The following is a 25,545-nucleotide window of genomic DNA, read 5'->3' on the forward strand; positions in this document are numbered from 1 at the left end:
AATGTGACAAATGTGTTTTTGATGCGCTACCATCGAAATTTTCTGTTCATGTTTGGCCTAAAGCAAGCAATAAATTTAAGTAAATTCACATTTTTCTAATCATTATAAAGAAAATAGGAACTCTTCAATATAAGCATAAGCGTGTTTAAAACACAAGTAATATCAAATTTGACGAGGTTTTGGACGTTGAAAACGGAGGCAGTGTTTGCACTGAGCACTACCTATCATAGTAAAATTCATCAGCCGGTAAGTTCGAAATGAATAGAATTATAGACAAATGTTTAACTTTTTTTGTCTAGAAATTACGTATGTATATATGTGGAGCGTATGAATCTGCATCACCACATATTCTAGAGATAAATCAATAGGAGTTTTAAAATTTTTTTTTATTCTTGTATCGACATTCAGTTATATTCAGATGGTACTTCTGTAACCACAAAAGCCTGATAGAGATTTTGCATCGTAATAACATTTTTCAAAATGGACTGTTTGTAATATTCCGGTTGCTATGCTGGTTACATTTTTTTAATTTGATGAAAAAATAATATTAACTGTGTTTGTGTGGGTAAAAGAAAGTTATTTTCATATTTTTGAAGGTTGTCTGAAATTAGCTTGACTACTAAATAAGGATACGTATGTAGCTGAAGTTTTGTTCCACTCGCAATAAAGTTGCTTCTTAAATTAGTGCCTGTAACTTCTTACCTATCGCTGCTATGGCAGCTGCTCATTTGTTACAGTGGCCTTATCCGGCAAAAGTTATAACTAGTAGGCCTTAGATAGAACAAACTTATATATGTATGTACATACTTACAATTACAATTACAGTACAATTATTTAACGTACCGTTACTGTTGATTTGCAACTTTTGTTAAGAGTCCGGGACAATAACCTTCGCCTGGTTCTGCTCCTTACCAATCTTCTAGCGAGTACGTTCGGGTGGCTCCTAAGTTGGGTCAGGTATTTTGTTGCTTGCTCGTTAATAATGTCACCGACTGAGGGATCTCCATGATCTTTGACGATGTCTCTATTATTCAGCATTCAGCACATGTTCTGAAACACCCTGATCCTGTCCAGGTTCGTTTTAGCTGCGATACCATAGACCTGGATAGCCAGGCTGAGCTTGACCATCCTTGTGTGGCTGGCAAAGGTCAGTCGGGTGTCCAGCGTGATTCCCAGGTACTTATGTTCCTTCCGCTGGACCAACAGCTCGCCCTGAAGAAAGACCCCAGGGCACGTACCTTTCATAAGCGTGTGTGTCCCTACCACACACTGTTCCGGGTTCACACTGATATTCCACCTACATGCCCAGTTCTCAAACCTTTTAAGGTACCGCTGGAGGTTCTCCGTGGCCGTGACAGGACTGCCGTGTCTACGGCAAAAGTGGCACATCGATTGGCTGGGACGTATTGTCAACGCTAGCTTTAGGCATGTCGCGCGTGAAAAGGCTCTACAGCTGCCTTGCGGGACTCCGGCTTCAATCACCTTCACCGTGGAAACTGCTCCGCACTGTGCGACTTGAAACGTTCTGTCCTTTAGGATCCTTCCAAAGGAAGGACCGTCGTGCCAAACTCTGTCGAATGCTTGCTGGATGTCCAGGTACGCTGCTACGACGAACTGCTTCCTGTGGAAGCCATCCAAGATATGCTCCACCACCCTATGCCGCTGCTCCGGGGTACCATGCCTCAGCCTAAACCCAAATTGGTGATTAGGGATAGCTCGATTTACGGATGGGCTGTCCAATAACACTACTCGACAAAATTGAACTTATTATTTAGGTTGTGAACCAAAATGACTTTTTCTGATAGATTTCGGGATTTAAAATTTTTTATAGTACTTTATTATTTTTTTTATGGTGCAATTTTTTTTTAAAGAATTTTTAAACCATCTGGAATTTTTGTTCATGGTTTTTTTCAGAAGGTTGTGCTTTTATTTTCAATAACTAGACCTTATATCTGGTTTCATGGACATTTGCAGTTCTGAAAAGCTAACAAATGCAGCTATTAAAATCCGACCAACCTTTTGTATCTGCAGCTTAACGCATGAAAGATATTAAGCTTTTGAATTCGAATTTCATTATTTTTTGCGGTATTTTTTTTTCGTTAATTTTTTTGATTTTAAAAACTCGGGAAAAGTCGAAAAAAAAAATAATTCTTGGTCAATATTTTTGGTTTTAGATAGACGCATTAATTAGGCGTCGTCTAAGGTATTGCTCATCAAAATCTATGGATAAACGGTGGAGCTAAAATTTGTTAACCAAACCTCAAAAGTGAAAAAATAGAAAAAGAAAAAAAAAAGAAGAATTTTTTTCTTTCGACTTTTTACGAGTCTTTAAAGTCAAAACTTCGAAAAAAAAAATACCGAAAAAAATGATGAAATTTGAATTTGTAAGCTTAATATCTTCCAGGCGTTAGGCTGCAGATACAAAGTGTCTTGGTACGATTTATAGTTGCATTTGTCAGCTTTTCAGAACTGCAAAGTTCTATGCAACCAGATGTAAGATACTTAAGCTATGTGAAAAATAAAAGCTTTAATTTCAGGTAAAATTATTTTTGAATTGTTTTGGTCAAACGACTGCAAGTTGACCGTTTATCCATAGATTCTTATTAACAATACCTTAAACGACGCCTTATTAATGCACATATACACAAAAAAATAGAGGTTACAGAATATAATTTCGACTTTTTCCGAGTTTTTAAAGTAAAAATTTCTAAAAAAAAATACAACAAAAAATTATGAAATTTGAAAGCTTAATATCTTCCAGGCGTTAAGCTGCAGATACAAAAAGTCTGGGTCGGATTTATAGCTGCGTTTGTCAGCTTTTTAGAACTGAAAGTTCTATGCAACGAGTATAAAATAAAGCTTAATGAAAAATAGAAGCACTACCTCTGAAAAAAACAAACAAAAAAAATACCAGATTAAAAAAATTCTTTAAAAAAAACTACACCATAAAAAAAACCAAAATTCGTTAAAAATTTTTAGTTTTAACCCCGAAATCTATAAGAATCTAAGTTTTGGGCCACAGCCTAATTCTAGTGTTGACTACTGTAATCTGCGAAGAATGCAGATATGTGTACATATGTACACACATAAAACATGCAAGTGGGCATGGCTAGATCGATTCGATTTACCATGGTGATAAAAAATTAAACGACACACAGTGGCCAAGAAAAACAAACCCACGTGCACGTCTGCTTGGCGGGACCAAAATATATTTACTGTGCACTTTTGTCAAAGATTTATCATGTACTCATTTCTATATGGTTTTAGTCAATGTAGCTTTTTGCAACTTCAGCAATTCAAAATCTATATCGCAATTTTAGAACGGCTGGACTGATTTTCATAGTTTTTGATTTTTATACGCAGAGAAGGAAACGTTTCCGACCCCATAAAGTATATATATTCTTGATCAGCATCAATAGCCGTGTCGATATACCCATGTCTGTCTGCCTAGTTCTCAGACACTATAAGAGCTAGAGCAACACAATTTTGTTTCCAGACTCATGTGGTATCACACTGCCACAAGTGTATTTCAAAATTTCGCCCCGCAAGCTTTAAATTTCAGAATCAAATCGTTGATGCACTCCAATCAGCCACAGCAGCCACTAATTATAGAACTGAATTAAAACTGAGGGCGGGCTCGGTAGTCATCATGCTTCGAAATCTAAACCCACCAAAACTATACAATGGAACTGATGAGTAATGTGATTTACGCGACGATACTCAAATGAAAATTTAAAGATGAGTTAGTCCTTATTCCGAGGATTTCAATGATCCAAACGGATATACCCATTGAGTTTAAACTAATTCAGTTCCCGATTCAACTTGCCTTTGCCATGACGATAAATCAATCACAAGGCCAATCCTTGACTGTTTGTGGACTAAACTTAAAAAAACCTATGTTTTTCTCATGGCCAGTTGTACGTTGTTCTTGCGCCTGATAAAAAAACAAAAAATTGTGTATGTAGAACGACCTTGTTGTTCAATGAAGATCTGATTTAGATTCCATTTAAATAATCATATTGAAATTTGAACTATTTATGTTTTATTATCACTGAAGTTTATGTATAGGTGTTAAATTGGGGCGAAACGAGGTTCGCCGGGTCCGCTAGTTGTCTATAAAACTGAGATTTGAGTCGTGAATTGCAAAGATTTCTTTCTAATAGTGGAAAAGTACTCAGATTAATTCGGAACAAAAAGGGTCTGGACATTGTCAACATGAATATTTTCAGATTGCCCTTTACAAGAAGCCATTATCCTCGAAACTTGAATATGTCTGAAATAGCAAACCGCTTATTCAAATGAAAATATTTATGTATAAGCCAAATGTTTTACGACAGAATTCACTGCAAGGCATTCAACTTTTTCATTATATATTTAAGAAGCACCGACATAGATTTTTTGTAATAATATACATACTCTATTTGTGTATACGGGTCACATTTTGGCGAGAGCTGATCAGATTAGGACTTATGTGTAACTTATACATTTTCCTCTCTTTTCCTATGAGCGTGAACTGCGACTCTTTGTCTTTGGAATTTTGAGCCAGCGACAGGGGGCTAAAGTTCGAGCTATCTCCCGCAACTCATGCCGGCTAGTATATCCTTACAATTCGACTAACAACTCGACTACCTTCGCCTAATATCTTTAGGAATTTTTGCTAGTGCGTGTTCACCTCTAAGGTCAAAACTAGACGATAGCCTATAAATTTAAGAATAAATTAAATTAAATTATAAATTAACGAAGATTTGACATTAATAGTAAAAGTATTGAAGGAAAACAAGTGGAAAAGTGTAACAACAATTACGGCAAAAGCTACGGAAAGATTAATGGGCAGAGTAATAAGTAAGAGTTGTAGATGGAGAGGAAAGTAATGCCTAGTCGGGCGGGACAGCAATAATAAGGCTACGGAGGACAATGAAATCGACCTCACCAGAGAGAAGTTTGTGGAGATCCTACGGCTTACGAAAGAGTAGATATTAATGAGACGCAGCCTACTCTCATAAAAGGAAAATGTCGAGAAGGGTCCCAATTAAATATCAATTAAGTATCAAATATGCTGCGATGGAATTTCAGGACGTTACATTTGGAAATGTGAAGAGAAAGCATGTTTATTAAGCACCAATTGTTGAGGGCGTAAAAATCATATTGAAGAAATAAGGGGACCACATATAGGAAAGACATAACTTCACATCATCAGCATACATTAGAACTCGAAAATTTGACAGATGACTTAATGATGCATTGACATGCATTTGACACCATTACCAGTGAAACTGAGCTTGTGAACTTTTTATAAATAATTTTTTTTAAACCAACCTCAAAATTGGATCTGAAAAAATGGGTCTGTCCAACAAAAAATACTGAATTCTTCTGATCATCTGTGGCAGCCCGATTTGGTTATCGATACATCTTTTTGTATGAGCTGGCACTAACGCGTGGGTATAACAGCAGTAAAATTTGAGCTTAAATGTACAGGGAGTAAACAAATTCACTTTTGTGGATTCCAGATCGCCTAAAAATTTAAAATTATTACTTTTAGCTGAAAAGTAGAACGTAAAGTGAGTGTGAAAACCGGAGCCTGCCTTAATATATGGATAAATGGATATAAATATGTAAATATACAAATAATGTACACTACTGGTCAAAATAATAAGTACACGCTCATGAGCTTTCTTTCACGTCTCGTAAAACTTTTTTAAAAAACAGAAAGAAAAAATTCACTTAACTTTAAGATTACTAACCTACAGTAGAATATAAAAAAATTTAACATACGCAATTTTCGCTTCAAATGAAGGGTTTCTGATCAATTTTATCTAAAAAACATAAACAAGGGGCGGTCAAATGAATAAATACAGCAATTCTACAAAGTTAAAAACTCAAAGAATATCAACATTTTTTCACTTTTTTCTTATTATTAGTAATCCTACGATATTATCTGAAATAACCACCCTTATTTTCTTTAGCTTTGGCGATTATTTTTGGCATACCAGCAATAATTTTGCGCCAAGTCTCTACTGGAATCTCATACCAAGTTTTTGGGACAAATTCTCATAATTCTTCGGAGTTTCAAAATGTATTTGTGCCAACGCGACGTTTTAGTCAGAAGATTGACTTGGATAATTCAAAACGTTTACCTTGCCCTCCGTAAACCAAGCCTTGACCAGCCTTGCGGTGTGTTTTTAGTCGTTGTCCTGTTGAAAGACCCACCTCAAGGACATGTTTTCCTTAGCATATGGTTGCATAATGTCAGTCAATATGTTTTTATACCTGAATTTGGTCATAGGATCATTTTTACGATGTATTGGTTCAACGCCATGCAAAAAAAAAACAGCCCGAGACCATAAGGCAACCGCCTCGGTGGTTAAACATTTTTGTTGTACTGGACGTCGAATTATTTGCCTTTGGGGCGTCGTACACATCTCCTGTAGTCATTACCAAAAATATTTGGTTTTGTTTAGTCGCTCTAAAATATATTATTTCATTTTTCAGACCCATCTGGCTCAGAGCATGCAAAATTTGTTTCGCCAAATTTTTGCCTCATCTCCAAATTTTTTTCTCGGAGTAAGGAACCTTTTCGGGCTATACGTTCTAATAAGTCTGAATATTGATGCCTACGAGGAACGGTCTGAGATGATATTTCATTGCCAATTTGAGCGGAAATGGCTTTGAAGGACATGAACGCATAATTTTTTGCAAGACTGGCGATGCGGGTGTTCGTTGCTTGTGAAGATTTCTTCTTCCTTCTTCGATTTTCAGTGGGAAATCTTAAATTTAAGGCATTCTGATCCAAATAGACCAAGCGTCAAAGACTTCGCAGTTTCCCGAAGACTTTTCCCTTATTTTTTAAGATTCAAGACAATCATCACTTCTTCAGCAGAACAATGCTTTTTCGGCCCATATAGTGAAATTTGTTTAACTCTCATGTACTTTAATATGCAAGAAGTCAATAAAAACCAACAATCCTTTGACCAAATCTCAATTAAATCCTTAAAAATTCATAAATACCTCCAGTGTACTTATTATTTTGACCACATTAAATATGCACAGCCAGCACAAATTTAAGCTTAGAATTAAATTAAGGGTGCTCACAACTTTCATTTTTGATTTAAATATTTGGCAAAACTGTAATCTTTAAGAATATAAACAATTGGCAGTCATAAATTCAAAAACATTCGAAAACTTTGTTCTTTGCATCTCTCTCTCTCAAAAATCAATATTTTTCCGAATCTGAATCAGATTTTCAGTTGCTTCCTCCACCTCGTCCAGCACGAAACCACGCTACTCATTCTCTTTCTCGCTTGCACACACTCTGCCCTGTGCAATGCGCGACCTTTGCGGTGTATAATCTACATTTTAGATGTGTAATCGACATTGTAGATGTAGATAAGATAACAAATGTAGCAAAAAAAATGTAATACATGTTAAAATTCTACATAAATCATAAGCTCACAAATTTATATACTGACTGAATACGGGTATAAAAGTAGAGTCGCGTCCACAGAAGCGACTCACACGTTCCTTTTCGTTTCATTTTCGAAAGTTGAAAAGTATGGTGGCGTATTGGAGTATGAAACTAAAACATATTGTAAATGTGAAAATCATTTATTAAAACCAGAGCTCGCAAATAACAGTAGACCGTTTTTCCCTTTGCGGTCTGCTCACGAGCATAGCCGAAAAACCCATGCACGCTTGCTCTCTCCGAGCATAACCCTTCGTTTGTCCTCGTTTTGGTTTTCGGTTGATGGTTCTCAGTTCAATAACAAACTCATAGAGAGCGATCCGACTGAGCGCACGCGCATTAAGAGTCACCAGAAGAGCAGAAAAATAATAGGCTCAGCATAAACGGTCTTTTTTGTCTTTATTTTGTTTTTGTAGTGTCTGCAGCTGCCTTATGTACCAAGCGCGCGTCGCCTAGCTGGCGGGTGGGCGTGAACGGTCTTTAAATCTTGAATATAATACATACATATATATTATTATTTATTCTTGGTTAACCTTAACAACTAATAAGGAATTTAAAGTTTCTGCACTTAAAGAACTACGTTTCTCGCTCAAATGAAGCGCTTAAAATGCTCTTTCGACGGACACCTGAGTCGCAGGTACAGCCAGTACAACCTGTGCGAGCGCACATATGTTGCCACTTGCCTGACTAAATTTTCAAAAAATCTTCACTCTGCAACAGTTAAAACACATATCCAATAACCCTTTTTTGGTTTTTTTTTCAGTACTTTTTTTTATTGAAAGTACAAAGCACACGTCCCCCCATTAATACTACTGCATAAAAAATGTCATCACGATAAAAGACATGTGATCGCACAGTGATAATACGTTTCAGATGTGACGTTACATGCCAGATTTGACAAATCCGCCACCATACCTTACAAGCTACGATACCTTACACTCCCCTATCATAATTGACCTCACATTCGAAGAATTGTCCGTTAGTGTAGTCAAGGTGCGACGTGTCAATAAGCAAAGATATTTAAAGTACGTATGTATGCATGCTAAGTATGTGTGTGCACAGGTAGCTAAGTAGCTATCTTATATTTAAATTAATACATATTAATAGGAAATTAAGTATGAATACAGAGAATATAATTAGTTAGTTTGTTAGGTTGCAAATGAGTGAGTAAACAAAAAAAGAGTTGTTCACTTCAGTTAGTGAACTGAACGTGTCACTAAATTTTTGTTCATTTTGTTTATTTTTTCCTGTTAATTTTTTTGGTACATTCGAAATACATACAGCTGTGAAAAAAAAATAAAAGCACCACCACCACAAGCAATTTTGAAATAATTGCCAAACTCACATTTTTTCTTTAAGGAAACTTTAAGCACATTTTTCGAAATGGGAGACTAACAAACCTGGAAATACAACAAAAAAATCAAATTTTTTGGTAACGTTTTTGAATTATTTAAGGAACTTTATTGAAATTCATAAAACTAGGCAAAAAAAAACACCACTTTTCAAAAATGGTTTTAAAATTTAAAAAATAAGCAATATGTAACGAATTCATTAGTTGACCATTTTGAACTATTAATACTAAATCTATAACAGCTGCGCAGCGTCTTGGCATGGAAGCAACTAAGTCCTGGCATCGTTGTAGGGGAATTTTGGACCAGGACTCTTTAATATCTTCCCAAAGTGATCCGATAGTGGTTGGCTTGGAAGCAGCAACTGCCTTCTTGACGTCGAACTACAAATTTTCGATGGGATTCAGGTCAGGCGACTAAGCAGGCCACTCAAAAACGTTCACAGAGTTTGCCCTGAACCATTCCTTTGCTTTCTTGCTGGTGTGTTTGGGGTCATTCTCCTGTTGAAAGACCCATACGAGCGGCACTCCATATTCTGCAAAGGGTAGAATTACTGTCTCCATGATATTCACGTTCACGTTCTGATCTATGATGGTTTTTATCCAATGTATTGGACCTACTCCATAGTAGAAGAAGCAGGCCCATACCATTACACTACACCCTCCATGCTTAATAGTTTTTGTGGTGTACTGGGGTTTGTATGCAGTATTCTTTGGACGTCTAACGTATGATCGAGATCCCTTTCCACCAAACATAGCCACTTTGGACTCATCTGACCATAAAATATTTCTCCATTTTTGGGATGTCTCAATTTTTTTTATAAGATCGTGCTTCTCCGCAGTGCAGTGCTTTCCACGTACCATTGTAATTACTATTTTTAACTTTTATGATAGAAACAATGAGTTCTTAGTCGAAACTTATGAGCACGTGTATTCTGCAAAGGAAATTCCGCGAAATACAGGGGATTCACCAAAAAAAGGGCTAATGGTGATTTTCTTTTGCTATTTTGTATTGTATTGTATTGTTTGTTTATTGTATTTCCTAGTGCTACAAGCAAGGGGCTTATAATTAGAGCACTAGTCACTAGGTGTCACATTAGTTTGGTATTAAACTTAGATCTAAATGAATCTTTTAATATAGTATATACATACTAATAAGTGGTTACATATATTGATTTGTTTTCTTATGCTAATGTTCGTGTTATTTTATTTTAAATTGAATTTGATTTTTAAATCTTAGTCTAGTGTAAGGTGGGCACTTAACTGTGTTTTGAATTGTGAAAGGTTTCGTATTTTTTTCATGTGATGTGGAAGATGATTCCATATGCGAATAATATTCACAAAAAAATGTCTCTCAGAGTTTAGTGATCTATATCGTATGGTGATAATATTGTTCGTTCTTGCGGAATTGGTAAATCTTAATTTTTCATACAGATATTATGGTTGTCTGGTGAGGATTATTTTATGTAGGAACGTAAGCATCTTATAGTCAATCCATTTGAAAAGAGTCATGTCGAAAATTTTATATGAGAATGCAGAGGTTCTGTCGCTGCGCCTTAATCTAAATATGTATCTAGCTATATTATTAAAGCACACGCTCAACTTTTGCCTGTTTTCGTAGCCACAGTTTCCAAATACCTCAATCCCATAAGTGAGTACAGGTACTAGGTATGCTTTTGCTATCTGCATCCGGATGCTAACTGGTATAAATTGCTTGGTAATATAAAGTGCCCTTAAGATCCCATATGTTTTTCCAACTGCTTTGCTCACATGATCATCCCACGACAGAGTACTATTTATTATAAAGCCTAAATTAGTTGTCTTCTCTATGTAGCTAATGGGAGTGTTTGATATTTCTACACGTCTCAATATAGTTTCATTTATTTTTTTCTTGTTTTTGTATATAATCAAGCATTTCGTTGGATTGAGGCATAGACGATTTTTGGTTGCCCACGCACTAATTTTCTCAAGCTCTCTATTGGTAACATTTATACACTCATCTATTCGATTTAACGGTCGACTACCATATAATTGGACGTCGTCGGCGTACATGTGTACATTGTACGGCGTACAATGGAGAACAATATCGGGCCAAGTACTGATTCCTGTGGGACACCACACTTAACATATGCAAAGGACGACATTTTCCTTTCAGCAACAACAGCCTGGCTCCTATTTAGCAGATAGGATGATAGCGACCGTACTGCAGAGTCAGAGAAGTCGTAGGATTCGCGAAGCTTTGCGATGAGGATGCGATGGTCAAGCTTTAGTGTATTCAAGAAAAGTTAGGAACGTTACATTTCCGTCGTCTATTCTTTCACGGATATCCTCTACAATTTTTATCATTGCAGTTGTGCAACTTCTATTTGTTCTGAATCCAGATTGATTGTTGTTTAGTAATGTGTGCTCTGTAAGAAATGAATTTATTTGTTTAGCTACCAAGGTCTCGAACGCTTTTGACAGGGTCGGGAGTATGGATATTGGCCTATATTCTGCAGAGTTTGCTTTTGGGATAGGGATTATTTTAGCCTCCTTACACTTTTCCGGGAACGTTGATGTAATGGCTGTGTTGAAAATGTGAGTAACGTGCATGATGATTGTAGGGAGTATTATTCTCAAAAATTTCGGGTTCATATCGTTCTAGGCCAGTAGCATTTGATTTAATCTTAAGAATGGATTCTAGAACATCAGAAGGACTAACACAACAGAAACTAAAGCTAGGAACAGTATAATTATAGGGCGCTGATGTCAAGTTCAGGGTTGGTGGTGGGCCCGGTACAACTAATTGCAAAAATTGTTTGCTAACTTCATTTACGTCCATGTCAACTAGTGAGTTTCTTGTTTTTTTTTGCCAATTCCTATACTTTTAATCACTTGTCATTTCTGCTTGCTACACAGAGCGTTGTTAAACTTTGACGAGTAGAAGGCGCTCTTGGCAGAGTATATTAGTTTAGTTACGTCTGATCTTAATGATTTGTACATATTAAAGTGGCTTTCAGTCTTATATCTTTTAAATTTTTTAAAAGCCTCATTTCGTTTGATGATACTCAGCTTTATCTCCGGGTTGAACCATGAGTTATCTGTTCGTTTGACTGTCTTTCTCTTAATAGGTACATGTTCACAGTAAAGATAGTCAATGTTTGATTGAAGTTGGGCAAGCTGAGAATTTACAGACAACATATAATGTTTTGATGTCCAGTCAAGAATGCTAATGTCAGTGTGTAGTTTTTCAAGGTCAATGTTCTTGAAGTCTCTGTAAAAGGTGTCATAATTATCGTAGTCAGGATTAAAATCATAGGTCAAGAAAATAAGGTCATGTTTTGAATACCCTGGTACTGTGAGTTGGTCATATAGTAGAATTTTGTCAGTACTGTCGACAAAGAATAGGTCTAGTAGTGTGTTTCTTGTTTTTGTAAAGTGTGTGGGGAGCTGGTGGTTCACTATATTTAAGTCAGGGCTCAACATGCTATCTGCTAATGAGGATTCTCTAAGAATATAACAATTAAAGTCACCTGCTAGGATTACGTCTGTATAAGTCAAGGAAATGTCAGTAATAAGTGATGTCAGGTCTGAGTAGTCAATGTTTCGATTTGGTCGATATATGGTGATCGTTAGAAATATGTATTCTATGGCACTATCTGGTCGTTGCTTACAGAGGATTTTTTCGGATATCTTGTTATTTATATATATTGCAACGCCCCCGGCATGCCCTACACGATCAGAACGAAATACATTGTATCCTCTACATTCAATTAACGAGTCACTTAAGTCAGGGACAAACCAAGTCTCGGACACACATATAAAATCCACACCAGAGTCGATAAACATATGTCTGAATTCGTCAATTTTTTTTGTCAAGCTTTGTGATATGGCATGGCAGATATGATATGGCAGATTTGCAGACCCGATTTTTGCTTCACCTGAATTCTGAGGACCTGAGATGTATTCACATTTGTTATTTCTAATGAACCGTCCATATCAAGTGTGTTTTAACACAACGAAAAATTTTATTACAGTAAGTACAGTTAGGGGCCCACTTAAAAATAAAATACAGGAAGGTGGTTAGATTGGTAATACTTATAGCTAACATGAAAAATTTGCCTATAGTTCTATTATTGACGAAACGAGCTATTCTCGTCTCCAGCTGCAGGGCTCTCAGTAGCAGCTTGCATCTCTCTCAGATCCTCAATTTTGAGAACTTCCCATATCTCACTTTCTTGGGTTACTTTGACGTGAACCATACCCCTGCGCGTAAACACGGATTGCAGCTTCCGATGCTTCGTCATTTTCAGAGCTTCTCTAAAAATCTGGTAGTTTTCCCTGGTAAGCTTCTCGTTGACATATACTGGGGCTGGTAAGTTTAGGCCGAGTAACTGCAGAGTTAGGGGCTGCTTGGTTTCCCGCCTGTACATACCGATGTTGCGCAGTAATGCCGCTTTGTCGCGCACCCGTTCCAGCTTGACAATGATGATGGGGTCAACGATGGAGTGGGGAAGATTTTTGTTCGGCCTCATACGATAGATATCCCTAATAGCAGGCGCAGGCGTGTGATTTAGGCTGAGGCACAAGTTGTTGAAGATATGTTTCAGCTTTTCACCTTCGACGTACGGAACTCCATGGATCCTCAGGTCGCATGCGATATTGGCCTTAGCCTGTGCATCGAGTTTTAACAAAAGCTGGGCTTCCAGATCCTCTACCTTTTTTGTAAGGTTTTGAGTCTCACCCAGCCTACTTTCTAGAAACTGGACTCTCTGTGTGAGATTCTGGATTGGGGCTTTTTTCAAAATCCTAAAAAAATATATAGACACCAATTTGAAGAGCGGTAGCACTGTTTTTATTTATGGGGAATAACAAACCATATAAAAAAAATTAAAATTTATAAAAAATCGTAAGAGTATTCGAATTAATCAAGAACAAAATGTATGCTATTATTTTTTTCGCAACTGTACATGTATAAGTGTAAGTCTTTTTAGCCATACCACCATTATCTAACATCGAATAGTAAAACATTAATAAAAAAAAAACATCAAATTTGTTTACTTTCTATATTTGTGCGAATATATACATTAATTGATGTATAACTAAATGCTGAGGTACGAAAACTCTATACAGATTTACTTGCGCACAAATTTTAAAATCATCAGGCAGGTGATTGATTTTTGATTTACCTTCAAAACGGAAAGTTAAAGCTTAAACGACGCCCAATTTATACGTCTATCCAAAACCAAAAATGTTGGCGAAGAATAATTTTTTTTTTTTACTTTTCCCGAGTTTTTAAAGTTATACCGCAAAAAATGATGAAATTTGAATTTGAAAGCTTAATATCTTCCAGGCGTTAAGCTGCAGATACAAAGTGTCTGGGTCGGATTTGTAGCTGCGTTTGTCAGCTTTTCAGAACTGCAAAGTTCTATGCAACAAAATATAAGATACTAAAGTTATGTGAAAAATAGAACCCCTACCTCTGAAAAAACAAAAAAAAAATACCAGATTTTAAAAATTCGTAAAAAAAAATGACACCATAAAAAAATAATAAAGTACTACAAAAATTTGTAAATCCCGAAATCTATCAGAAAAAGTAATTTCACAGCCTAAATCAAAAGTTAAATTTTGTCGAGTAGTGTTACACATTATTTGAATGCAAGAAAACCCAGAAAGCTCCGAGTTTGGATCTGAGAGTAGTACATGGGTGCAGAACTTCAGTTTGGAAAAACGCATGTGGAATGACCTGTGTCACAGTGACAAAAATACTTTTGACTGATGATAGTAAAGTTGTATTATATGGTAGCTGCGTTTGTCAGCTTTTCAGAACTGCAAAGTTCTATGCAACAAGATATAAGATACTTAAATTGTGTGACAAATAGATGCACTACCTCTGAAAAAAACCATGAAAAACATACCAGATTTTTAAAAATTCTTTTAAAAAAAACTTCACCATAAAAAAAAACCATAATTCGTTAAAAAATTTTAAACCCCGAAATCTATAAGAATCTAAATTTTGGGCCACAGCCTAATTCTAGTGTTGACTAGTGTAATCAACCGTCTACGAACTGTCACATCACTGACAGAGCAATTTAAAATTTGTTTCATAATTTTTGGGGATTTTGAAGGCCTGGTCTTGCCTTTGACCATCGCCGACCATCCTCGAAACTGAGCTTATTTAAATAAATTTGTTTTGTTTTTTTATTTTTAAAAATTTATTAAACCCAGATCTACTATTTGATTGAACAACAGATAACATGGGTAGATGTCTAAAGTCATGAAAAACAAGAAGATGGAATGCAAATGTAACAGGGTTTCTTCGAGTTTCTAATTCTTACATTCCAGGCTTTCCGTAAAGGTATCACTTGTTCAATTTGAAAGGCTAGAAATTTCTCAAAATGAGTTTTTAGAGTAGTGAGGTGCGGCACTACTATTTCATTGAATACAACTGTACATATTAAGTGTATCTATACCATCAATTTGTAGGAAAAAATCTGTGTAAGCGGCTTTATCAGCAAATTGCATGCTGTATGATAGCCAGAGAATGTGGCATCGTTTGCAAAAACAAATTGGTACTTTTCTATAAATAGGTTCCTCAAGAATTAAAAATTAAAAATCGCGATTCCGCGAATAACAGGTGATTCACTAAAAAAAATGGCTAATGGTGCTATTTTTTATACCCGTACTCAAAAAAGAGTTAAGGGGTATATTAGATTTGTGGTAAAAGTGGATGTGTATAACGCAGAGAAGGAAACGTTTTCGACCCCATAAAGTATATATATTCTTGATCAGCATCAATATATATATTCTTGATCAGCATCAATAGCCGAGTCGATATAGCCATGTCTGTCTGTCCGTCCCGATGAGCGCCTAGATCTCAGAGACTATAAGAGCTAGGGCAACCAAATTTGGTTTCCAGACTCATGTGATATCCCACTGCTACAAGTGTATTTCAAAATTTCGCCCCGCCCCCTTCCGCCCCCACAAAGGACGAAAATCTGTGGCAGGCACATTTTTAAAGATAAAACTAAAAACGCATTATCGTAGAGAATGCCCATATCTACCAGACTGCCGAGCCTGAATCAGATCGGATCATAATTATAGCCAGAATGAAGAAAATTAATTTTCAGTTGCTTCCCCTGCCCTCTCCTGCCAACGACCATGCTACTCATTTTCCTTCTCGCTCGCACACTCTGCCGCGTTCAGTGCGCGAGCAACCCATTGCGGAGGAGATGTAGAATCTAAATGGTACATGTATAATCTACATGTTAGATGTATAATATACATAATATATGTAGATGTAGATAACAGATGTAGCTAAAAAATTTAAAATGTAAATATTTTTTTTTCTTAATTAAAAAATTCTAAAAAATTCAATGCTCAAAAATGTATATGCTGACTGAGTACGGGTATAAGTAGAGTCGCGTCCCCAGAAGCGACTCGCACGTTCCTTCTCGTTTTTTCGCTATTTTTGGGGGGGTTTTTGTTTTTAAATCCGAAAAAAATATATAGACAGAAATTTAAAGAGCGGTAGCACTGTTTTTGTTTATGGGGAATACCAAGCAATATATAAAAAAAATTTAAATTTAAAAAAATCGCAAGAGTAAACGCATTTTTTTTATCAAGAACAAAATGTATTGTGGTGGTGCTATTATTTTTTTTCGCAACTGTATGTGTCATAATACTCAAAGACCTTGGGTGTTCTCCACGCAAACTTCAATGTGACCGATTCTTTGTATGAACTAGCACATCTACATATATACTGTATGTTTTGTGTGTCAACGGGAATTCGCAATATGAGGTGTGATTATAAATTTATTATATATATTACATATATTAGCAGATGGTTTTAAGTCAAAATTTCGATTTCCGATAACCGGAGCATGTCTGCTTATTTTGTTTGCGATAGTTGCAAGGAATAGTACTAACGAGCCTAATAATCATTTTTGTCCACCTCAATTTCTTCTACAGCTCGCTCAGCCTGCATGTCGAACCTCGCAGATATTTTGTCGGGCTGTTAGTTTCGTATCACAAGGCATATGTATTTTTTTTAAGGAATACTATTTTCCAAATTCTATTCTTCCAAATTGAAGAAGTGATACCCCTTTTGACTGCCTAGAATATAAGCATTAGAAACCCGAAGAAATCCCGTTACATTTGCATGCCATCTTGTTTTCATGACTTTTGGCAAATACCCAAAAACTCTGCTATTCATTGAAATAGTATAGCAATAGTTCTAAGAAAATCTAAAAAAAAAAACAGCAAAACTTAAACCGAGGTTACATTTTCTCCATGTTTCTTGAGTAACTGAGTTGGACATGCAAAACGTCGATCTTTTTCAAGAAAACACAATTTCTAGCTAGCTTTTGGGAGTTTTTGGCATCATTATCCCGTTAGAAAATCATGTTAGAAGCATTTTTCAACTGGAATGTAATGTATACGCTGACTTTCACATACACCCCTATACCTCCTATACCTCCTGCAAATGGAATGGGATTCTAAAAAGGTATCACTTGTTTAATTTGGTGGTCTAGAAACTACTACTACTATTTCAATGAACACAGCTTATATGCATATTTATCTACACTCTCTATTTGTCATATCAATAACTGTTTATAAATGTGCCTATGGTGATAGTTCCCATGATAGGCAGAAAAGGGCAGAAATACACAGAAAATCGAATGAACGCAGCTGAAACGCAATACTCAAGTCAACTAAAAGTCAACAAAAAGTTTTTGCCATAGATGGACACATTCATATTTGAAAATACGACCTATCCAACACACTTTTTTTGAAATTGTATATGTTGGATTTTTATTTTCCTGACGGATCGGCCATTTTGACAAAGCAGCTCGTGGTGTGGGCAAACTCTCAAACGCGACTACTTTCTCGATATTGAAAACCAGAGCTCTGAGACAGTTATTGCTCGTTACACAATTTCCATTTGTCTCTAAATATGCCTCCCTCACACTCACTACCGCAGAGGAATTGGGCGACCCTTATCAAACATAAATCTGATGTCCTGAAAAATGCTCTTAACCAGCCCTGCATCGGTATTTTATATGATATAAATTGGGTTGATTTGAACAGTTGTGTGTGGGTGAATCAACTAACCAGCAATACTAACGAAAATGCACCATTTTTATTTTAAATTTAACTATGATCTAACTAGCAAGCCCTTAGTAGCTTCACTCGCTGATATTTTTTAAAGGAGATGTGTGACAAAATAAATAAAGTTGTTGCAGCAAAGAAAAGCATTCGTGTGCGTAAAACTTCTACTTTTATACCTTTCTTTATACCTTCTTTTTATAAAAACAGTTTCACAAACCATTTAATTTACAAGAAAATTAAATATTTCCTTAAATCCGTCAATTTTGTCTGGACACAATAACTTCAACTTTTAATTTCTAGTTAATATCTTCTTCAATCTCAGCAAATCAAAGTTTTTTCAAAACTTATATTAATTGTCTTTAAAGAAAAAGTAAAAACAGTTTCACAAACCCTTTAATTTACAAGAAAATTAAATATTTCCTTAAATCCGTCAATTTTGTCTGGACACAATAATAGGTGTACGAAGATAAATGTTTAAATTAAATCAATATTTCACTATTTTAGGTCTTGTTTTATATTCAATTGAGTGCCTGGCAGCTAATACCCGCTATATCCGCCATTATTTTGAAAAAGAAAAAAAAAGCACACCAATAGGTGTCCATAGGGTATACATTTTTGAGCTTATGATTTATGTAGAATTTTACAAAATTTTACATTTTTTTTTTGCTACATCTGTTATTTCCATCTACAATGTATATTCTACATCTAACATGTATATTCTAATTGGACCATTTAGATTCTACATCTTCTCCGCTAGCGGTCGCTCACGCACTGAACGAGGTAGGTGGAGAATAAAGAAAAGAAAGAGAATAAGCAGCGTGGTCTCTTGCTGGAGGACGTGGGGGAAGCAACTGAAAATTAATTTCTTCATTCTAGTTATCCGATCTGGTTCAGATTCAGCAATCTGGTAGATATGGTCATTCTCTACGATACTGCGTTTTTAGTTTTATCGTATCTTTAAAAATGTGCCTGCCACAGATTTTCGTCCTTTATGGTGGCGGAAGGGGGCAGGGCGAAATTTTGACATACACTTGTAGTAGTGTGATATCACATGAGTCTAGAAACCAAATTTGGTTTCTCTAGCTCTTATAGTCTCTGAGATCTAGGCGCTCATTAAGACGGACAGACGGACGGACTGACAGACGGACGGACATGGCTATATCGACTCGGCTATTAATGCTGATCAAGAATATATATACTTTATCGGGTCGGAAACGTTTCCTTCTCTGCGTTGCACACATCCACTTTTACCACAAATTACCCATAACTATTTTTGAGTACGGGTATAAAAATCATGTCACTGGAGCCAACTGTGGCTGTGGATTGTTGACTGAGAAAATGTAAATATAGTATCGAGCATTGCGTCGGCAATGCAGTCAACTTGATAGAAAAAAATGGTTTGGCTGGTCAATTTTAAAATGCAAGTTTTACGGGCTTTCCTGGTGTGTGGTGCTATCCAAGCAATGCGTTTGTATACGTAAAAACAAAATTTGGTTAAAAAACAAATTTTCTCTTAACAAATTTTTTTACATTTTATGTTAGATGGGTGTTGACGTTTAAGCCTACTGGTTGTAGACTTTTAAGTCTACGGGGATTTGATTCGACAGCCGATGGTTTGATGCTGTGATGGTTTACAGCAGTCGATAATGATCGGCTGTCGAATCAAATCCCCAATTTTTGGGATGTGGAGATCTCTTTCAGCATAGTGGTATTTGGCATTTATTGACCGTAGCTCTAATGTGTGGTCATCAGGGCAGTCTTCTGTCGAAGTGAACACCGAGGTAGCAGTGGATTGTCTTGCGCGGAATAGTTTTTCCATTAAATGTTAGGTCAGGTGGGTGCGTACTTCTCAAAGTGAAAATTACGTTCACTGATTTTGATTCATTTATGGTTATATTCCATTTTTTTGCCCAATTATCCACGGATCCGATGTAGATTTGAAGTTGATCAGCAACGGCATTGTAGCATGTGGAAGATGAGAGAATGGAAGTGTCGTGTCGTCTGCCTAAGTTGCGACCAGAAATTTGATGTGAGGTAAGGGCATGTCGCATGTGAATAGGGTAAACAAGATTGGCCTCAGAACGCTGCCTTGAGGAACTCCGGCTCTGATCATTTTAATATCAGAAATCTAATCCTTGATTAAATTGATGAATGTTCTTTGAGTCAGGAACGATTTTCAAAACTGAATACTTCGGGGCGGGTAAGAGAATCTTTAGTTTGTATAACTTTATCGAAAGCTTGTTTGACATCTAAAAACAAACCTGAGCAGTACTGTTTTGATCCAAAAGCGTTGAGAATGTGATGAGCAACTCTGTGTACTTGTTCAGTAGTCCCGTGCTGCCTTTGAAATCCAAATTGGTGCAGTGGAATGCTTCCTTTACGCCACTCTCTGCCTACACTCTGCGTATGGGTCTTGTGGGTCTGTACGACTCAAGAACTGTCGCTTGTTTGCCTGGCTTAAGATCATCACAATCAGGGCGCACTTCCACTGAGTGGTGAAGTGACCGATGCGAAGGATGGCGTTGAATAATGCAACCAGAAACATAATTGCCTTGCAAGGAATCAATTTTGATGCGGTTATCAGTCGAGTCCAGAAACTTTATTGTTCGCAAGGACAAGATTGATGACTGGCAGGATGTTAAGGATCTGTTCTTGCATTTTCATAATCCTGCTTTTAGAGCAAAGACAGTTTGCACATTTTGGAGCGAAATCTTTTATCTTGCATTCTGTGCAATACAATTTGTTGCAATATCTCTTAGTGCGTTCAAATTCTTGACATCAGTGACACTAATATATAGCTTGATTCGTTGTCTGTCTAAACTACAGCTTTCAAATAAATCTGAACCCATTTTTCCACCGTGATCAGCTCACTGAAAAAACTGAAAAAATAACCAGGCACAGCTGGTCCCACAGACCCGAAAAGCATTTCCTCTTCGCCCGTGTTATTGGTTTAATGGGTCGATGGTCAGCGAAAAACAGAACCAAAGAGTAAACAAAAAAATGTAATTGCTTTTTATGTCCCCTTTGCATTATGTTTATAAAACAATGTTTTTTTTCGGACTCTCAGTGTTAAGAATTGACGTGTTATGATCTTATCAAAAGAAGCTTCAAATTGTAATCAGAAAGTGACGAATTATCGAAAGATAGTTCTCGTATTAATAGAGACTTAGAAAAGAAAATGTAAAGCTAGTACAGGCCAGTTTTAGTTTTAGTTGCTTCCTCTAACGATCTATTAAAGAAATCGATACCTTATGATTTATTTCTAAGTTCTAGTAGAATCCAAAACGAAATTATCCCAGGCAATATTACCATAATTTGTTCGCCCATTGTGAATGTTATTTGTCTACTTCATACCCTAATATAATTAGGAAAAATCATTTGAGAAGCCAGAATGATGGAGTTCGAGTACTCTTAAAAATAGCATATGTAATTACAGATATTTTTGTTATTGAAATGTTTATACTATAAATATAGATTTATGAACCGAATGAAATATTAATATAAATAAGTTTAAGATTGGTTGTTTAATGTTTAAATTTTATATAAAAGTATTTTTTCCTTCAATTTTATAGCAACTCAATAACTGAAGTTAATATCAATAGATACAAATAATAAACAACTTGAATATAACTTTCAAAATTGCTGTGAGCCATACGCAGAATATCACTTTGTGTACTAGTATTGCAAGCGAAAGATGAGTACCAATAACATTAGAACCCATAAGCCCATCGATGGGACACAATTTCTGGAGATGTTGTCAACCATATCATTGGAAGAGGTATTAATTTTTGAGTTTCGTCGAAAAACAATAGACAAATGGGAAATCATGGTAGTATGTCCGAACCCATTAAAGAAGATGTATCTCTGCAATGTTTGCAACGTTGTTCAGTACGGAGACAAGAATTTATTCAGTCATCTGTGTGGAAAAAAGCACAACTTACTCATGACCAGTATAAAACAACTCCAAATACGCAACAGAATTACTACTCCACTGAGATCAGACTCTTCAATATCACTGAATGCAGCAAACGTTATCGTAAATAACAAAGGCCTTGTTAAAAGTTCTTCTGTTGCAAATAAAAAACTTTTGAATCTAACCCCTGGTACTACACCCACTAATAGTAATTCAAAAATGTCAAAATCGCAAGTAAAACATCAACTTTTTAAAAAAAATGCATTTCCAAATGCGGAAATAATAAAGAACACAAGCAGTGGCTCAAAAAGTTTTACAAACGCAAAAAATGTTCAATGCGAGAGTAAAGACAGTACGGATTCGTCCAATGAATTAAAATCTAAAACAAGTCCAATTATTAATGACAATATACCGAAAAAAAAGAATTCGGGAACAGTTGTAGATTCTTTGAAAAAAGTCACAACAGAAAACACGCCCGCGGCTTCACTAAACCCGACAATATTTTGTGATGGTCCGAAAAATGATAGCAAGAAGTCAAACTCCGCGCTCAAGTCAATTTCTGAAGAAGTACCACATTCTCAAGGGATTGCTGAAGTAGAACCCTGTCTGGAAACTACGAAAACGGTGCAGAATATAAGACAAAGTCAAGCGCCAGTGTCCCAGAATAATCTGAATATACCAAGCATAGTCAAAAATCCACTATCTACGAAAATTTCGTGTGTTCCGCTTGCAAAACTTCTTGGTGCCGCCGAGTCCAACGAAATAAGTAAAGGTAAAAGCGATGTCATTATTATAGAGGAGGAGGAGGAAGCTAAACAGAGTAACAAAAGAGAAAATGCACACAATAATATTAGACAAGGTCAGAACACAAAAGAATCCTTATCGAATGTTGAAATAATCGCAAACAAAAAATGCTTAGATAAGATTGATGAAATAATACCGGTTATAGGTATAGCTTCTCGCTTAAAGGAGTCAAAAACATCATCATCAGGGTCAAGTGTTTTTACCTTTGAATCTAAGAAAAATCCAAACAAAATTTTGGGACTTGTAGGCGTCGAATACGTTATAAAAGTAGTAGGAAACGTAAATGATAAGAATGCCAGATATCAATGCAGCTTATGTGAGATTAATTCTGACGAGGCTACGATGCATACCCACTTACTTGGCTACAATCACCGCCTCAAATATTTTGAGAAGCATTTTCCTACAGCCATGCGACAGTACCGACTATATGTCTCGGAAGTTCCTGAAAGTGATGTATGTAAAGTAATGATTCCCATATTAGATAAACTAGCAACGGCCGTTGAGAAGCATCATGGTCGGGAAACAGCCTTCCTTTGCTATGAAAACTTTTATAAAAAAAATCGTCCAGCTGTAGTCGGAAAAGTTTATAATAGACGGCATTTCTCAGAAAAAAATGGACCGACGTTTACGCATGTCATCGATTCGAAAGATGTTGAAAAACTATTGGAAAATGCTCGAAAAAAAAGCAACCAGACAGTAAATGTTGTTAACTCGAATGCCACTTTATGTGAATCTCAAAACATAAATATATCTCAGGGTGCAAGCTATGCAACGAACGCCTATTTTAACTACACGAAGTTTGCTGAAACACCTTTTACGGAGACCGTTGATGATGAAACACACAAACGATTGGTTGAAAACTTTTTAAGAGATACCAGGAAATCGTTGGGTTCATCGAAACAGCAATCTCGAAATTTGAAACGAGCTCGATCGCGGTCTCATTCATCAGAGCGATGGAAGAAAATTCCTAGCCCAGAACTGAAAAGGCAATACAACACAGAACGCAGATCGTTATCACTATCCCCGCTAAGAGATGGTGATATTTGGCAGGCGTACCGACACATGGTTGATCAAAAAGTGCGCGAGTTGAACGTATCTTTTGAGGTGTACAAGTCTGATCCGGAACAGCATCCTCTTTATCAAGAAGAGTGGCAAACCTTCTGGAAGAGACGCAAAGATGAGCTTATACTGTCGGGAATCAACCATCGGTCTTATAATTTTCAAAATGAATGGATTATTTTCTTTAACGCGCGTCTTGAAGAATTGTACAATCGTGACATGGAGAATATTAAACTCAAATGTCGAGATAGGTTGTGTTTGCCAATGACTAATGACGAATTGATGAATACAAACTATCACGTTCGTACACCTGAGAAAATGAATATTAGTATGGAAACCATGGGAACATCTAAGGTATTTCTGGACAATCACGCTGACGATGACAACACAAAGATTATTCACGTACTTCGTCTTTTAACTGCTCTCGAGGAATTTTTAGGAAGTTTGGGACCTTCGATCACAGAAATGTTAACTAAAGCATTGCTGACGCAGAAGGCTGATCCAGATAATGTCCAGAATCTATTGCTAACATCTGAGAATTGTGCCATATTAGAAACGGCAAAAGAGAAATTTACAGGAATACTAATTTCCAAAATATATGATCCTGCCAAGGAACGAGCCATTAAAAAAGCGATCAATGACACCGAAGCCGTACTTAAAAACGTAGAGAATTCAATAAGCACCATAAATTTAAGTTCAAAGAACTTTAACTCAGTTCATCAAATAACTGAAAAGATAGATAATCATATGGGTATCAAAAATATATATAATGTTCAAGCGCCCATTGATAAGAGAGAACTAGCAGCAAAGCTAGCCTCTTCATTGATCTCTCAAGGCAAAACATCTATAAACAGGGATGAACTTCAAAAAATACTGCATGTGTACTCTATGATTGAGAAAAAAAAACGTCTGGATGAATTCGAAAATTTAGATACTGGCATAATGGAAAATACAGCGCAGACATTTCAACCAGGAAATTTGGTTTATAACTCAAGTCATAATAACAACGTGTTGACACAAAACTCCATAAGAAATTTGACTGGTGATAACTCTTCTGCCAATGCTGCTCACTTGAATAATACAACCTTTAATCCTCCTAACCCCACGAACGAATTTTCGTTTCGACATAGATTTGGACTGGATGGATATCAGTATAATCAGTTTGACAGCGCTGCATTAACGAGGAATCAGAGCAACACTATGCAAAACTCTATGAATCGCTCTTCTTTTTTCCCATGCGATCAGCACCAGAGGAATAACAGACACATTTAAAACAATAGTAATTTACAAACAATTTAGATTTTCTAAACGAAGCTGGTTTAAATCTATTCATTGTCGAAGTACTACTTCAACTAGTTAATAATCAAAAAAATGTTAGTGTAATGTAAATACAAATATTTAATGTTAAAAAAATGGTTTTTAACTTATGCAAGAGTGGCATAATATATAAAATCTTCATTTAAATAATAAAAACATACAAAAAAAATACCACAAGTTGTTATGCTTATTTTGTTGTTAAAAAAACTGTATAGAAAAACAGCTCTGCCACTTGTCATTGTTTATACCCGATAGCCGAAGAGTTTACTTTTGTGGTTGAATTGGATCTGTGTCACGCACAGAAGAAAGAGTTTACATATATGTATATATACATACATATATTCTTGATCAGCATCAAAAGCCATATAGCCATGGGCCTGTCTGTCCGTCTGGTTTTTTGCCTAGTTCTAAGAGAATATAGGACAGGGCTGCCCAGCCCATTGCTCCGCGAGCTCTTTTGTTTTTGTAATTGCTCCGAGTATAGGCAAGCAATGCTTTGTATTCATACACGGCACCAAAATTTCGACGCGTTGGCCGCGGCTCAATGTTTTCCGT

The 25,545-nt window shown here is 36.2% G+C and overlaps 3 protein-coding genes across 3 annotated transcripts in view; 2 read left to right on the forward strand and 1 right to left on the reverse strand.

Moving 5' to 3' along the window:
* Window positions 1-161: 161 nt before the first annotated feature.
* Window positions 162-25,141, forward strand: LOC111072101. Its single transcript, XM_022363738.2, has 2 exons — window positions 162-246; window positions 21,470-25,141. The coding sequence occupies exon 2, from the start codon at window positions 21,592-21,594 to the stop codon at window positions 24,943-24,945; it is 3,354 nt and encodes a 1,117-aa protein (XP_022219430.2). The 5' UTR covers window positions 162-246; window positions 21,470-21,591; the 3' UTR covers window positions 24,946-25,141.
* The window catches only part of LOC111072102 (tubulin polyglutamylase TTLL5), a 42,441-nt gene continuing 17,057 nt past the window's right edge, over window positions 162-25,545 (forward strand). Inside the window, exon 1 of the mRNA XM_022363739.2 lies at window positions 162-246. The gene's annotated coding sequence lies outside the window, so the exon portion shown is untranslated. The remainder of the gene's footprint in view (window positions 247-25,545) is intronic.
* On the reverse strand, window positions 12,913-19,390 carry LOC111072105. Its single transcript, XM_022363745.2, has 2 exons — window positions 19,329-19,390; window positions 12,913-13,595 (listed from the first exon to the last, which is right to left on the reverse strand). The coding sequence occupies exon 2, from the start codon at window positions 13,319-13,321 to the stop codon at window positions 12,920-12,922; it is 402 nt and encodes a 133-aa protein (XP_022219437.1). The 5' UTR covers window positions 13,322-13,595; window positions 19,329-19,390; the 3' UTR covers window positions 12,913-12,919.

This window comes from Drosophila obscura, unplaced genomic scaffold, assembly GCF_018151105.1.
Source record: "Drosophila obscura isolate BZ-5 IFL unplaced genomic scaffold, ASM1815110v1 contig_192, whole genome shotgun sequence".
NCBI lineage: Eukaryota > Metazoa > Arthropoda > Insecta > Diptera > Drosophilidae > Drosophila > Drosophila obscura.